Raw genomic sequence first — 17,929 nt, 5'->3', positions numbered from 1 at the left:
CATTATTGTATTTTCATATATTTGTTAGTCGTTTGTTTTGTGTCTCGTTAATTTGTTAATAATCTGTAGTGTATCGTGTTGTCGTAATATAGAACTATTTCTCGTATTGTTTCGTTTAATTTTTTATATCCAGTAAACTCCAGTCGTGCGTCGGAGCGGACACACACACTTTTTTTTTTTTTTTATTGCCCTTGTAGGCATACGAGCATACGGCCCACCTGATGGTGAGTGGTTACCGTCGCCCATGGACTTCAGCAATGCCAGGGGCAGAGCCAAGCCACTGCCTACCTAATTAGAGATTAGAAGCTACATAGCTAATTACATTATTTATACGAATATAACTTAGTTACGTCTTTACGGCCAAAATCACTGGTGGAAATTCGGTATGGAAACAGTTCGAGCGAGACCTGGGAATGAAAATGGGGCATTTCATCGTACTACGTCCGCGATCGGAGCTACTGGCCGTGAGCCGGCCCAATTAAAAATCGATATACCTAATCGTTCGTAACACAGGAATTGCATCGTCATGATTTATCTTTCGTATTCATATCACAGGATATGATTACTATAGATCTATTATAGGAATAGATTTAAGACAGCATGACAATGGAGCAAAAATAATTACGACTAATAACCACCAGTCAGCATTTGAGTAGTCATTTACTGTATTCATTGTAAAAACTCAAGGAAATCACTCAAATCGATTGATCACTTATCGAATATTTAATTTGTCGTACTAACATTATCTTTATATTAATCAATTTCACTGATTGTTCCAAATGATTCGAATTAGGTTACGATCATAAGACAATAGATATTTTTATTTTTAAATTGTATTCAGATTACTTGAGGGGGAAACGAATTGATAATTATTCATTTTTGTGCGCTAGTAAGTTGTTTGAACTCACGGCCTAATCTGTGTTAAAAGGTTACCGTGATATCTATTTGTCTCAACGTGAATACCACCGCCCACTATGAGACATGAGGTCAAAATCTCAATATAAAGAGCGTTCGACTCTTCCAATCTGAACGGATTACGAATTCACAGGAATAAATAGGATGATGGTACTTCCCGTGTGGTCCTACAGTGCGACATGTATACTCGAATGTCTCATCAGAATTATCTGCACCCAAATATGTAACTAACATTAATCTGGTTATGACTTTAACGTTAATATATTAAAAGCATACAAATTATTCGAATCGATTAAAAAAAGTGTTAAAATTCATATTATAAGCCTTTATGAATGACTAGGTCCATTGAAACAATATATATTTTTATTTTAATATGTAAAATCCAACATTCGCTTTGGCAAATTGTTTATGAGTGAATGATTCTGTGATAATTTTTGTAGGTGATTCTGAGTGTTTTAGTGTTAGCGTTTTTATGGAGAGTTCATATTTGAGTCGACTATTACCAAAGCCGGCAATGTGACTTTTGGACAATTATTGGTAAATCAGAAAAACGAATTATTGACTTTGTATTCCATTGGCAGTCACAAAACTCTTCTGATCGACATCTTAGATAAATAAGAGGTTAAGTATTAACCTTTATTTAATGCAGGTTTTGAACCGTATTCTTTGAAGGAGACGATTATATTCAAATCAATCTGTATTGACATATCAATAAGATTTTTTTGTCCAAATGCACAGATTGCCACCTTTGATAATAGACGACTCATTTGCAAAGGAAAAATTTAAGCATACAGATGCACTGGACGCGCGATTGGTCGGTGTATAGATATATAGTTCGCGGGAAATTGACTTAGTAGCAAGATTAAAGTTTATTATATACTCGTATAATAACGTCATTATAAACAAACAACATGTAAAGTATAATAATAATTTTATCAGTCGTTTGGAAGGCAAACATGTCCATATATTATCTATACAGGGTGTTTCAGTAACTATTACGTATAATAACATATTATTTATATTTTTCTAAAATTACCTTTGCATATATAAATTACACATAAAATAATATAGTCACTATATTCACCCCTCGCAATACGAGGGCGGCACTGAAATTTTCGGGAATTAACGAAGTGACACAACATTACTATTTAAAAATGTATTTATTGCTTTTCGAAGTATTCTCCGCGAAATTTGACACATTTTTCCATACGATGGAACCAATCATTGAAGCAACCATTCCATTCGGAAGTTGGGGTCTCCCAAATGGCCGTTTTGTAGGCGTTCACAGCTTCTTCAGGTGATGAAAATCTCTGTCCACGCAATTTATTCTTTATTTTAGGGAAAGTATAGAAATCATTAGGGCTTAGGTCGGGGCTGTACGGCGGATGGTCTAATAATTCTATGTTTTCTTGCTCTAAAAACTATTTTGTTCTGTGCGCGGTGTGAGAACTCGCATTGTCGTGATGGAGGATGATGCGGCGGTTTCAGTTCTCTTTACGGAGTTCAGAAACGACCGGTGGCAAACAAATGCTAGCATACCATTCTGCATTAACCGTTCTTTGTCCCTCAAGAGGAATAGTCGTAACATGGCCGGTTTTGGAGTTAAACGTGGCCACCATTTTTTTTGCAGCACTCCGTGAACGAACATTTTTTGTTGGCTTTAACTCATTTTCGAACACCCAAACTCGTGACTGGTTTTTTGTTTCGGGTTCGTACGCGTATATCCAGGATTCGTCACCTGATACAATGTTGTATACAGCATTTGAGGATCCTGCGTGGAATCTTTCGAGAGTTCTGACGCACCAAGTAACGCGAGCCGCTTTTTGCTCTTCACAGAGCGAATGCGGTATCCATCGGGAAAACAACTTTTTTACACCTAATTGTTCATGCAAAATTATTTGTATTTGACTCATGCCAATGTCTAAAGTTGCCTGAATTTCGCGGTATGTCACATGTCGATCTTCTTCAATTAGCTTACGCACAGCATCAACGTTTTCTTGGGTGACTGCAGTTTTTGGACGACCTTGACGGGAATCATCACTGAGCTTGACACGTCCACGTTGAAACTCAGCAAACCAGCGATAAATTGTGGTTTTGGATGGGGCTTCATCACCAAATGCAGAAATCATCCGGTCAACACACTGTTTTTGTGTTAAATCACTTCGAAAGTCATAATAAATCATCGCTCTTGAATTTTCTCGAGTCAATTCCATTTTCTCAACGACTAAACAAGTTTGACAAAACCTCGTGACAAGACCGAGAATCTTTTTTTAAATAAATAAATGGTATTCGATTTTTAAAACCAAGGAGTTTTCAATTAAAAATATTTTAATATGACAGGAACAGTGGAAATATTCCATTCCCGATACTTTTAGTGCAGCCTATGTATTACAATTTTCTTCTTTTATTTTTTCGCAATACTTTTTTCATACATTTTTTTAGAACTTCCCTCATTGTTCCACTGACACCGTCTTCAATGACATATACATATATAAATATCTCGATTAAATTATTTTCTTAATACATCGTTGCTTGTTTGATCACCCTGTATAAACTTTGTGATCTTATAAGTACGTATGCATTATAGTATATTATAATTATATAGTATATATAATATAGTAGTATTATAATTATCCAGCCAATCTTATATAACAGGATGTTAAAAAATAAGTCTCGATCACGAAAAATCTTTTAACGTAAGAGCCTTCAAGCAAGTCATTTAATTTTACATAAATTCCTCTTATCTTTGTCCACACTAAAAGTACTGTTACGCCGGTAAGAATCCGTCTATCGCCGAATAGTCGAACGAATATCGAAGGATCTAGTAGCACCTAGAACACTCGATAAGTACAACGCCATCTATTGTCAGATAGCGGAAACGCAGTAATCGAAATGTATGGATCACCTGAAGCGAAGTGGAAGAAGCGAATTGAGGATCTTAAAGTGTTTGTTGAGTGTTTTAAGTGTTCTAAGTGCCAATACGGTGTTAACTTGTGATTCGGTAGTATTTTTTATATATCCTGAACCCCAGCGCGTAACAGTACTAATGTGCTCATGACTAGGAAATATATTGCTCCCTTTTAGATATAACTGCTTCTGAGTAACGCCCGCGGTCCAATTCATTGTGAGTTAGCAACGTCGCCCGTGGACATCAGCGACCCTTAATGCATAGCCAAGCCGCTGCCTAATAGGTTGTGTAGATTGAGACTGTAAAGTTGGGTGTTGGCTGTTGGCGGAAGGTGTTGGCGGTTCTGGAATGTTTCTAGTATAAAGTCTTCACAGCTCGACTTCGTGGCCTCTGTATAAGTGTTCATCTAACTATCGAAATTCAACCGTAATAACGGAGGCTTCAAGAATTTGATTCATTTATGCACATATTACGTTATCTAAATGGTTTTGTTTTAAAAAAAACTGTTTCCAAAATTTATTAATTCCACTAAAACTCGTCCGTTCATAATAAACAAATAAAAAAAACCCCTGTACAGAGTGGAGAGCCGCGATGAACTGTTTTGCCTTTTGCCTATTTCTTTAAATCGAAGGGCGAAAAGCTATTTGGTTTAAGCGACATTTTTGTAAGTTTAAAGTTAAAAATTTGGAAAAAATATCATGACAAAAAAACTTCTTCAGTTATTTGAATGGGGTAAACATAATTGAAGTTCAATTAAACACATCGAATTTTTGTTGCTAATACCAAATAAAACGGACCTTTATTTACAAAGATAAATGTCGCCTAATAAGCGAAATGTATAAATATTTTTTATTATGATTTAAGGATAATTGGTGGCCTGGAGGCCTTTCCAGTTTGACCAGGACAGGTGGGCGAGCAAAGGCTCAGCCAGGAGGAATGGGATTTGCTAAGAGCTGCCCGAGCGCCTCCAAAGGAGACCTAACAACTCAAGAGTAGCTGCTTCGTGAATTAATTTACTATCGGATCGAAATCTCGACCCGCTGAGATGAATTTAATGAATTTAAGAATTAACTCGTATGTGATGTATAAGGTTGCACGTTGAGCTCTCATCGTCACCAACAAACAAATGCAGTTTCGACTTTCCCATTTATATATTAGTAATAATGTATGTACGTATTCTATTTCAGTGTGTGCTGCCCTCAGTTTGCTGCTGCCAAAAGACCGAAGTTGAAATAATAATAAAAGACTATCTTTTATTTTATTACTGGGAACAAATCACGCACGGTGATCCAGCTTCAATTTAGGATTCCCTGTGTTATGGGTTCCAGAGACTGACATACATACTTACATAAATATATATAATATAGATAATAAAAAAATAAGTACAAAGAGCTACAACATCACACAATGCTTGCCCGATCTGGGAATCGAACCTATGACCCTTGTCGCAACAGTCAGAGCCGCTAACTATTGCACTACTGTGGCAGTCATCTTATTTGTTAACAATGGTATTCACAGCATGACATGACAATACATACTTTTCATAAAACAATTTTGTTTTAGTCTGTACCTTTGATTTTAATTACGTATGTACGTAAAATAAATAAAATTTAAGGAATACAATTAGTATTTTCAATTTACGAGAAGAATTTTCGCTAAGCAGAAATCACTTTCATGTGAACACGTTCAAAATTCGTGTAGTATACTATACATTTGTTATATCGTCTTCTCGCATTAAAACTGTATAATCTCAAAACTTACTATAATAATTTCACAGGAGAGTGTTTTAAAGGTTTAACATGTGATATTTTAAATAGTACTTATCTTTGCAACGTTTTTTTTACCAGTTACATTATCTGTCTTTTAAAGCAAGGTAAAATTATCTTTTAATTTTGTTGATACTAGTCAAAACATAGGTAAACTAAAAAAAAAATTAAAACTAAACTACGCTCTTTTCACAGTATTTATTAGAAAAATACTGGTGATACCAAATGGTTCCGCATATTAACAAAATTTCGAATACTTTTGGAAATTGTACACTTTTAATGCGAAAAGACGATATGTAAAACTTACGCTCGAATGGTTGTTGTAAGCGCACATTGTAACCTTGCACGTGTAAGTACCACCATCGTGCTTATTTCTGCCGCGAAGAGTGCCGCGAGACATTGTAACCTCGCACGTGTAAGTACCACCATCGTGCTTATTACTGCCGCGAAGAGTGCCGCGAGGGCTCGTTGGAAGAGTGGAAGAACCGCTATATAATACAATTCTTCGACCTCATGTCTCAAGCTGGACGACTGCATTCACGTTTTTATGTTTATAGGCTCCCCTAACCACATAATATTAGATAGGCTCTTTCACCTATCCATACAATGAAAGAAGAATCTGTAATTGTACTATCCCCTCCGTGCGTCGTTTTTCAGTGCTGAGGATCGTGACCTTTGCGGAATACATACGTAGAGGTTTTCTTGGGAAAATTGCTAGTGGTGGGTTCCCGCATCCTTCCACAGCAGAATCACAGAGACGATTTAGTTCCGCTGGACTACTGAAGCCCTAGTTCGGGTTAGTTGACCGCCGTCCATTGCTCGGCGTTGTATTTTGACGGCCGGGTACGTGGCATACCGACGCCAACCCTCCTCTTTTCTCATCCAGGCTTGGGACCGGCAATGGCAGAGTTAAATTGTACTATATAAAACAATAATAGTATATACCACTGATAAATAACCTAAACATTTTTTTTTTATTGCTTAGATTGGTGGACGAGCTCACAGCCCACTTAGTGTTAAGTGGTTACTGGAGCCCATAGACATCTACAACGTAAATGCGCCACCCACCTTGAGATATATGTTCTAAGATCTCAGTATAGTTACAACGGCTGCCCCACCATTCAAACCGAAACGCATTACTGCTTCACGGCAGAAATAGGCAGGGCGGTGGTACCTACCCGCGTGGACCTCACAAGAGGTCCTACCACCAGTGAATACCCGTAACCCGTAAATACTTTTTTTTTATGATTGAAAGATTACTGGTGGCCCGTAGGCCTTTCCAGCTTCACCAGGACAGGTGGGCGAGCAAAGGCTCAGCCAGGAGGGGTGGGATTTGCTAACAACTGCCCGAGCGCCTCCGAAGGAGACCTAACAACTCAAGAGCAATTGCTTCGCGAATGAATCTACTACCGGATCGGAATCGCGACCCACTGAGAAGATCCGGCGAGAAACTCAGCGGGCTGATGCATGGGTTAGGTTGCACGTCGACCTCTTTGTCGAGTCCCGTAAATACTTAGGCGGAATGACACCTAGCTCTCTCAACGTTATACGGCAGCTAGCAGAAGTACCGGCATGGTTAAAGACAAGAAACTGTCTAGTGAAAAAGTATTATTTAAGTCTTATAGTATTTTTAATATTACACATATTTTTTTTCACTTTCATTCAATTTCAAGATAGACGCTGCGTCAATGAAGAATATTTGAAAATTCCATGCGATTTTTTATTACTATAGTCATCGCTGCTCATGGACATCAGCGAAGTCAAGGATAAGCTAGTCGCTGACTACTTTTGAGGTCTCCCCTCAAACCTCCCAGAGATTGTAAAACAAAGTAGCTCATTGAAGTTAAAAAAACATGCTTGTTATCATCTCTAAAATGCCTATTATTTTTAAATTATCAATGAAAACAAAACATATTTTTTTTAACATTTCACATTAATAAAAAGAGAAAGAGAGAGAGAGAGAGAGAGAGAGAGAGAGAATACACTTTATCGCACACCAAAACACAATTTACATTCAAAAAACAGTCAAAAAGCAGATACATTTGTACAATAGGAGAAAATAAGAAAGTTAAATATTTTTGGTTCATTTATACAGTTGATTTATTCGATATTTTATATTGTACATACTTACTTAGATTACAGCTGAATTGAAACTTCTAGAGTAATCATTATCAGTGTTTACGCGCTACTCGATACATATTTAGATTGGAAATTAAAGAAAAATGCACTATTTTTCAGAATAAAGAGAACTGTTGGACTGACCGTGTATTGATTGCATTATCTATGGTGCCAACCTTTTTTTTTTTTATTGCTTATATGTGTGGACGAGCTCACAGCCCACCTGGTGTTAAGTGGTTACTGGAGCCCATAGACATCTACAACGTAAATGCGCCACCCACCTTGAGATATAAATTCTAAGGTCTCAAGATAATTACAACTGCTGCCCCACCCTTCAAACCGAAACGCATTACTGCTTCACGGTAGAATTAGGCAGGGTGGTGGTACCTACCCGTGCGGACTCACAAGAGGTCCTACCACCAGCATCTGTTTGCTTTGGTTACATTGCGATCAAAGTGACGTTGTCGTTGATTATCATCATCATCATCACCATCATCATCACACAGTCATCTACTATTGGTTATAGGCTTCTCCCAATCCACACCACTGAGCCCAGTCTTCGGTTCTCCCCATCCACCTTGCCGGCTACGGTTCGGAGGTAATTTGCTATAAATAAGTTAATTTTTTTAAAGACATAATTTGAAGACCCTAATGAATTAAAAAAATCGCAACACACGGCAGTGAACTGCGACCTTTGGATGTTACTGCTAAGGCCCCGAGCTCTTCATTCAGATTCTTCACAACATAATATAAAACAAAGTCGCTTTCTCTGTCCCTATATCCCTATGAATGCTTAAATCTTTAAAACTACGCAACGGATTTTGATGCGGTTTTTTTTTTAATAGATAGAGTGATTGAAGAGGAAGGTCTATATGTATAATAATATCCATTAAATAGTGGAGAAATCAATAACAAATTACAGTTTACGAAGCGAAGCGAAGGCGGGTCGCTAGTGTACAATAAAAATAAAGTACCTACTTCAACAACAAAGAGATTGTTATCAGTGCATTTCGGCTGTGACCCTAGGTCGATTGCAAGTACCTTATCTCTCGATGGCACAGCTCTACGATATATCAAGTGCTCTGCCCGTAATTAGTCAGTTTCAGTTTGTCAGTGACGGACGTGCCCAATACACGAACTATAGGTAGGTTTTATTTACTTTTTTTTTGGATAATCTGTGGCGTTGATAATTTATTTTTAATTTGAGCGGGAATTGTTTTTTATGCAATTTTTATTTTTCATATTAAATAAAATCCGACAATCGCTTAGAATGCAAATTTATATTAACATTAATGAATATCAATTTAATTAATTTAAATGGATTTATTTTTATTGTTTATTAATAAATATATCTACAATAAAACTGTGTTTATCCACACACACTAGATTAGAATTGCTTCATTGCGTCAATTGCGTATTCATTATCTGAAATTATTTTTTATTCTACTAAACACGTAAAGTAAATGAGATGTTGTAATAACAATATGTTACCTAACCTAACCTAATAAATTTGACCTACCTATGCCTGTGATAATTATAATGAAATAATTTAAAAAATGAGTTTATTAAGCAGCATATTAATTTAATTCAAAACACAAAACATATTTTGGTGTAAAATAATGGACCGATATTAATACTACGTGATATGCCCCCCGACACATGTGATCAAAGTCTGTACTATGTTGCAATATGATAATTATATGATACTATGATATGATATGAATGATATTATATTATTTAAACTGAAATTGCACTTAGAGAGCGCAGGTCTGATGTTTCTATTTGCTTTTATAAATTACTACTTTATGTATATTTCAAAACGCTTCGTTCATTAACAAATAACATTATTATAAATAATCACAACTTTATAAAAACTGCACATTACACGTCTTAATAAAAAAAAGTGGTGTCATCTCTTTTTTAAATTATTTTCTGCTAAGACGGATGGACAAGCCCATAGACAAACCACGTCAATGCCACTGCACGTCTTAAGATATGAGTTCCATTCTCAGTTGTTACAGTATCTAATTATAATTCATCAGATAAATGTATCTTTTGATATCTTTTGATAAATCTATACTAATATATAAATCTGCAGTGGTTTTTACGGATGTGCCGTTATAACTACTGAACCGTGCATCCGATTGGCTTGAAACTTGGTATCCATGTAGAAAATACATGTACTTAATGGGTAGGCTAATATTTATATGAGTGTTGAACTCCCTACACCAGTTGCGGAGGCGTTAATGAGGAGAATCTTTGTGGGGGTGAGAAATAATAATGTTAATTTTAAATGCCCAGAGAAACGGACGGGTACAGCTAGTGTGTAATTATTCTAAGCTAGTGTAGTACAAAAATATCTAATATCCCTTCGTAGACCCGCGAGGTACTTACGCATTCGTGATTGTATCATTATAAAATACATGGACATGATGAAATCACTTATCATCAGCACAGAAATGTGGGACGGTGTTTATCGACACGTTCGTCAACTGTGTAATTGTAATAATGTCATTAAAAGTTATTTATTAATTTCGGTAGGTACATACCAATACTGGATGTAATTAATTTAACGTTCAAATCAAAAATTTGTGATGAGAAATTGTCTTTGGAATCCACGAGAAAAGCCAAAAAAGGAGACGGAAAATCATGGGCCAAAAATGTAATAACTTGGAATGTAGTCTAAAAAATTTGTCATATTTTTCTATTTAAGAATATAAAAAATCACCTCAATCCTCTTTCTGGGACCGGAGAAAAATGAGAAAGTTAGTTTTTGTCGGTATAACGGTGTGATCGATTTAATTAATCGATTACAGGATTATAAAAAGAAAAACATTGCACTAGGTAATTAATACAAAGTAATTAAATGAGCGATTTATACTTGTTGTATACAAGTGCGGTATACGCCGGGTTTAATTGCGATTATATACATAAATGAAGAAAAGTATATTATTACTTAACAAAGTAATATGATTATCTATTTCAAATCGATTAAAATCGATTGTATTTTTGATGACAGCTTTGACAGTAAGCTGACATGACGTTTGTTCATAGATTATACAATTATTTTTTGGCGCTTGTTGGTTTTTTCTGCTCTACTCATTTTGTATCTTCGACGCATTTTGAGTATGTATCTATCGGGCTGTTTTTATATTTTCAACGATCACTGCTTTATTATTACGGATTCCAACTCTGACAGCCTTGTACGACAATTGCTTCTACACTGGACACCGAAGATCGCTCACACGTTTGACTTAAAATTGTTGCATTGGATACTATTGAAATTATGGATCGCTGTGTGAATTGTGGGATAGCAATTTCATATTCCATACCTGATATATATCATTGATATTCATTCATAATATGACATTTAAAAGAGTATCCAATGGATATAATAAACATTTACTTATGCTTAAATAAGTTATTATTCAGCTCTTTTAAAGAGATTGTAACATAACCTAACTTTTACTAAATCTTTATTAACTCGGCTCTCAGATTGAGAAAACTTTTATAATTTTCAGCAAGGTACTGATAAATCTGAATCTATTAATTCATATTAGTTTTATCACGTTACATTCGGGCCCAAAAATGTATGTAATCGTTTCAGTCTCCTTTGGATTATATTTGGATTGGATTTGAAAAAGAAAAATAATGTGTTATGTTTTGACTTTTCATAATGATCACCATTGGGTTGAATAAGGTGCAGTTTCGAATTCTCCTATCATTGCTAAATTGACAGGCGAACGACTGTTGCGTCAGCTAAGCTACTTAAATTTAAATTAAATAAAAACACGTGTGGCACTCGGAGACTGCCGCGGTAAAGCTATTGCATAGCATATTTTATCAACTTATGTAATTATAATTAGACAATAATAATTTAATATTAAAACAATAATAAAATAAGACCACACTATAAACATTAACAAAAGCAAAACATTAACTGTCCCCTTCACACTCATAGGCTAGACCGCGCGAGAGAGAGAAGGGCAGACTTTTCATGATGCGCATATAGTGCGACGTCACGACGCGCGCTTTTTCACAAACACTACACAAGCGCAACATGTGAATGTGTTGAACGTGAGCTACATGGTAGGCGGAGTGAGGGGTGTTAGGTTTTATTTTCGTTACGGAATTTTTTGATTCGGTCGCCGCGCTCAAAGCCCGCGATAAAAGCAAAGCAATAGCTTAAAACCAATGGGTGATGTGTATGACAGAGCATCACATGAAAACGTCTCGACCGATTTGGGTGATTCTTCTTTTCGTAATTGTCAGGAGAAGGTTTGTATCGACGGAAATGTTTAAAAATAGGACGGATGTCGATACATATTATTATAATAAGCGTTAATTACAGAGTGTGGGCGGGACTGTACAAAACCATAGCAAAAAATATTAAAAGAAGAGTTTAAATATTTCCGTTCTTTTTTTTTATAGCTTAGATGGGTGGACGAGCTCATGGCCCACCTAGTGTTAAGTGGTTAGCCGAGCCCAAAGACATCAACAACGTAAGTACCTACCGCCACCCATCTTGAGATGAGTTCTAAAGTCTCAGTTGTTACCGTAAAACGACTGCAACACCCTACAAGTCAAAACGCATTACTGCTTCACGGCAGAAATATGCAGGGCCTTGGTACCTACCCGTACGAACTCACAAGACGTCCTACATATAGACGTTCTATAAATTATAATTTTGCGGGCTTGACTTTATTACACGATGTTATCCCTTCATCGTGGAAGGCAATCGTAAGCATTCGTTAATTAATTATTTCACTAGAAAAATTGGTATCTGCCTGCGGGATTCGAATCGTTTGAGATGATCTAGTTTTCTCCTTTTTACCATCGAACCTCCCTCCACCACTGCAGATTTTATTCATATTACCTAGAACCACTGCGTGTATCCACGGTGCTTTGCCAGAGATATTTTTTGCCACGTACCATCCAGCTTTGGAATGAACTTCCCCCTATAGTGCTTACCGAACACTTTAACATGACCTTCATTAAACCATGTTTGAGGAGGCCATCAGTGGTATAGAGAGATTTTTTAATGCTGATTTACATAAGCAACAATGACCAACCATCAGGTGGATCATATGAAGAGATCATGTAAAGAACTTGTGTTACAGGTACCAGATAACGGAAATAAATGTAAGATTTTTATTATACACATACATATATTTAAGATACATCCATAACCCTGGAAAAGACATTTATATTTATCATACAAATACCTTCCCTTGGCGGGATTCGAACCCGCGACCCCCTTGTGTAATGACCATGTCACTTACCACTACACCAGACGGCCGTATTTTGTTCCAAGTGCATAAAAATATTGAACATAAATACGACGTTATCAATAATTTTTTATATCCGTCGGGAAAACGGAAAAGCGATTAATAATAATAATAATAATAATAATAATAATTTATTTATTTCTCTCTTAAAGGTACAAGGTACATACAAATTCAAATGGAAATAAATTAACCTTATAATTTATTTTGTAAGCCTTTGAAAGAGCTGAAGTCTGTACTAGGTTCAAAGACCTGTATTACTGATCTCCAGGCTCCCTCCTTCTTAAGATAGATTAGGTTAGGTTAAGTCGTGAACAGATGCTGCGGACTAGTGTTGAGAGATCATTAGGTGTTATATATTAAGAAGGTCATTTTACGTGTGTGTGCGTGTGTGAATGTGTGTGTGTATTTGGGTTGTGTATGTGCGTGTGTGTGTGTGTGTGTGTGTGTGTGTGTGTGTGTGTGTGTGTGTGTGTGTGTGTGTGTGAGTTGGAGTGTGTGTATATGTGGGCGTGTGCGCGCATGCATGTTGTATTGTGTATGTGTGAGTATCTGCATCTATGCGTGTGTATTATTAATATTACATAGGTATAAATAATTATTTGCTTAATTGGGCTCGAAAACAAAAAGCAGATTACTTCACAGTCTGGAGTAAATTCTCTGTTTGCTCGTAGTCTAGGTCGTGAAGCCAATTTGTTAGTGCATGTTTGCATTGGGTCTGTGTCATGGGGTATATATTGATCAGCTTATTGATTTTATTATATATGAAGCTACTTAAGAAGCCATAAAAGCGTTGAGCTAACGATGTAGAAACAAGTGTTGTGGGACGCACACCATGCCCGCGCCGCTGACTTACGAGCAATGTCGGATCGTATGGAGTTTTCGAGTGTGTAGTCATAATAAGATTAAGAATAAATAATTTACGGACAGAAAGGACTTTACAGGTTTTGTAAAGATCATTTGTAGGAAACCTATAAGGGAGCCGCCATCCAACCTTTAAAATACATCTCTGGGCACGTTCAAGTTTTAAAAAGTGTGTTTTGGAAGACCCGCCCCATGCCACTATGCAATACTGAGTGACTGATTGACAGAGCGCTAAATAAACGAGTGTAAGTACGTTCCTGTCGGTTACATGACGCAGATTTTTAAAAATGTAAGTGAGTTTGCGTAATCTGGACGACAGAACGTCAATATGGGAATGAAAGGATAATAGGTCATCGATCTGTACACCCAGATACCTAATGCAATTTGTCCTGGCAAGGGAGGGGCAACCGCAGGCAGTTTGTCCAAGAGCGTTACAGGAGTGGGCTATAAGTGAAAAAGGCGAAGATGATATTTTACCACACGTAGACAGGGAAAAAGTGACGTACTTAGTTTTATCCACGTTCAGTGTCAGTAGATTTTTAGACAGCCAGTCAGTTACGGTGTTCAGGCCACATTGAGCAAAATTAAAAGCTGCCTCCCAAGAACTGCCATGAAATACGAGAGCAGTATCGTCAGCATAGGTGTAAATAGACCCGTTTGTGATATTTAGTTGACATAGGTCATTTATATATATTAAAAATAGGGTAGGGCCGAGAATACTGCCCTGTGGCACTCCATATGCTATAGGGAGTTCGTCACTGATAAGGTCACTGATTTTGACACATTGACGTCTGCCCGTAAGGTAGCTCCTGAAAAGAGAAAGCTGATTGCCTCTCAACCCAACGGCTTCAAGCTTAGTTATGAGAGTTGGGATAGAAATCGTGTCGAAGGCTTTAGCTAAGTCCAAGAATATACCAATTACTTTGTTCTTTTTATCTAGTTTTGTGACAATTTCATTAGTTAAGTTTAAAACTGCATCGCTAGTCGATATACCAGAGCGGAAACCATATTGAGAGGGGGAGAGAAGGTTGTATTTGTCTAAGAATTTTATGAGTCTATGGTTCATAATTTTTTCCACAATTTTTGAGAGGGTTGGCAGAATAGAAATAGGTCTGTAATTGTTTGGCAGACGTCGGTCCCCCGTACCCTTATAGATCGGATGAACTACTGCAAGCTTAAAAACGTCGGGAAAGACTCCAGTAGAAATAGCCAGATTACATAAAAACGTAACTGGAGCTAGAAGGATGTGTTTAAATTTTTTTAGAATTATCCCAGAGATATTATCCGATCCAGTGGCACAGTCTGTTCTGAGGCTATTTATTAGGGTTTCTATCTCGGATTGGTCAGTTTCCAGCATAGCAAAAGTTCTTAAATGAGAAAACAATATAGGTACTTTTGAGTGTGTTTTTTTTGCATGAATATTTAGAGCTAGTGAACTACCGACATTGGCAAAGTAATGGTTGACCGTATTAATAGAGTTTGCGGGTCCTGCGTGTGTGAGAAGGTCGTTCGCATGGGTATTTCGTTTTTTGGTATGTGTTATAGTTTTAATCGTTTCCCAAAGCTTCTTATTATTGTTTTGAGCATTTATTATTTGGGCCCTATCATAATTGCTCTTAGCGCTTTTTAAAAGAGATGTACAGTAGTTCCTATATCTTTTAAAAGTTAATTGAAGAACTTCGTTGTTAGGATATTTTTTCACTTTTTTGTGTAAGTTGTCCCGGTTTCGGAGGCATCTCAGAAGCCCCGGAGTCATCCACAATTTTCTGAGCCTTTTGCGATGTGGTACAACTTTTAGACTCGTGTTGTCAAGAATTATGGTATTAAGAGTGTTAATAAAATAATTAGTAGCTACGTTAGCGTCAGTGGAGTTGTATAAAAGGGAAAAATCAATTTGAAGTAATTTTTCATTAATTTTGTCATAGTCAATAAATTTTCTTGTTTTATTATTTTGAGTTAAATTATTATACTGGCTTGAGGTATGAAGAAATAGAAGTGTCGTGTCGTGGTCGGTCAGCGACGTATCAGCAACCAAACAACAAGCATGATTTTTTGATTTTAAAATAATATGGTCAAGGCATGATCGATTTAATCTGGTCGGGAGTTCGTGTGCAGGTAACATTCCGTGATAAGTTAGCAACGTGAGATAGTCGTGAGAACGCGAATCGATATTTTTCTCGGAAATATCAATGTTTATATCGCCAGCCAAGACAATATTTTTATAAGAAGAATAAGACTTTAAAAGTTCATTAAGGGATTCTAGAAACAATGTAAAATTTTGTTGAGCCGGTGGGCGGTATATAGCAATAACTACGGTATCCTTGTTTATCGTTAGTGCGAGGCAGTTAGCGTCATGAATTTCCGGCTCTTTAAAATATATTTGAAGCTGGGTGCGGCTATAGACTATAACTCCCTCATTTTGAGTGCGGTGACGGCTAGTAGCAGCCAAATTATAACCTTGCATAACTGGTATAGGGGGAGAGTGAAGTAGCCAACATTCAGTGAGTATAATCAAGTCCCATGTCGTTCCACTACGTTCAAGAAGGGTAGTTAGTCCATCAAAATTTCTATTTATACTTCTAATGTTTTGGTTAAGGAGCTTTAGAGCACCCTGGTGTAGACTGGCAACATGGTGACAGTCTTCTATCGAACAAGTCACTACGTCGGCCACCGATACTCGATCTAAATCAGTGTGTAAATGGTTAAGGGTATCGAATTTTGTATATTGTATGAGTATAAGATTAAGTTTATAAGTTTAATTAGGAGGAAAACATAATTTGTTGCCTTGTTAAATTGTGATAATGTTTGTTTTTCCCAAGGTATATAAATTGCAGTAAAGTCGTGAATAACGTCAACGGTATCAATAAAATGTATTAATCGTTTTTTTTTTTTCAATAAATATAGCTTATAATCATTAAATCGTTAGGCGACAGCATCGATAATTCGCGTGGCAACATTCTTGTGTTTATTTACGGCTTATCGCATTAAAATGACTTTTTAGTTGTTTTATCAATGACATTATATTATATTTTTTGTTATTGGCTCATATTGATAGGCGAGTTACTCATAGCCGACACACATCGACCTGACTTAGGACTTGTGTACATTTTCAACAGACCAGCAACGCTTTCGCTAGTACATTACCTATTTTGTGTAATAAAAAATTTCATATGAAAATACATTTTAATTGAGCGCATACGTTAGATAGATTGCTTCATCGAAGAAGTAGGTAAATATCTGGTTACCACCAGTGCGGATTTATGGAAGACATTCGTACAAAATATGTCAATTATGTATTTCTTCAGAATAAATGGTAGTTGCCTGCGGGATTCGAACACCGGCACATTTGTATCGCTCGACACAAATGCACCGGGCGTCTTAACCTTTAGGCCATGACGACTTAGGGATCAAAAACCCCTAAGAATTAGTTTCATAAGGGCGTATACTGAGCGTATACTGATTTCGGTAATGTAGCACTCATATGTTCCGATTATAAAGAAAAAACAGCCGCTATTATCTTTTTTTCATTTTCCTTGTAGGCAGTGGACGATAGGACCGATCTGATGATGAATGTTTACCTTCACCAATGGACGTCAGTAATGCCGGGGGCACAGCCAAACTGCTGCCTCGATTAAGTACTCTGTGCAAATCTCGTATGATGAAAAACATAACATAACGCTTACAAAACATTCCAAAGCCGGATGGTACGTGGTAGAAAAAAGATCTCGGGAAACGTAATGTAGATTAACGCAGTACTTCTGGTGTCTTTGCTTTGCTTGCTGTAGGTGATGCTATGGTAGAATCTTATGTCTTCGTGTGGCTAGTACCATTCACGTTTTGATATAAACAGTTTCTGGTAATCTCTCAGCGTCGCCTCTAAGCTAATGCACTCAGATTGTGCAATAAATAACTAAACTAACACTTGGCGATACTCACTATCGGATTCACACACCCAGACAGAATAATAACGTTAAAATTCTCATAACAATGGTCCTCTACCTAAAATTAGGAGCACGAGATACACACTGGCGGCACACATTAATTGAGAGGTCAATAAAACTGACCGGCATCAT

General features: G+C 36.7%; 2 protein-coding genes across 4 annotated transcripts in view; both read left to right on the top strand.

The window, feature by feature from the left end:
* Nucleotides 1-5,446, top strand: part of LOC101737890 (synaptic vesicle glycoprotein 2A) — a 41,666-nt gene extending 36,220 nt beyond the window's left edge. For all 3 annotated transcript variants that reach the window (XM_038011686.2, XM_062668945.1, XM_062668946.1), the window contains one exon: nt 5,011-5,446. In XM_038011686.2, coding sequence (XP_037867614.1) covers nt 5,011-5,054 — 44 coding nt within the window. In that variant the 3' untranslated portion in view covers nt 5,055-5,446. The remainder of the gene's footprint in view (nt 1-5,010) is intronic.
* A 3,265-nt stretch (nt 5,447-8,711) lies between these two features.
* LOC101739498 (synaptic vesicle glycoprotein 2A) overlaps nt 8,712-17,929 on the top strand; it is a 26,281-nt gene continuing 17,063 nt past the window's right edge. Inside the window, exon 1 of the mRNA XM_038011630.2 lies at nt 8,712-8,851. The gene's annotated coding sequence lies outside the window, so the exon portion shown is untranslated. The remainder of the gene's footprint in view (nt 8,852-17,929) is intronic.

This window comes from Bombyx mori, chromosome 6 (genome assembly GCF_030269925.1).
Source record: "Bombyx mori chromosome 6, ASM3026992v2".
Classification (NCBI taxonomy): domain Eukaryota; kingdom Metazoa; phylum Arthropoda; class Insecta; order Lepidoptera; family Bombycidae; genus Bombyx; species Bombyx mori.
This window is presented reverse-complemented; position numbering and strand designations above follow the sequence as displayed.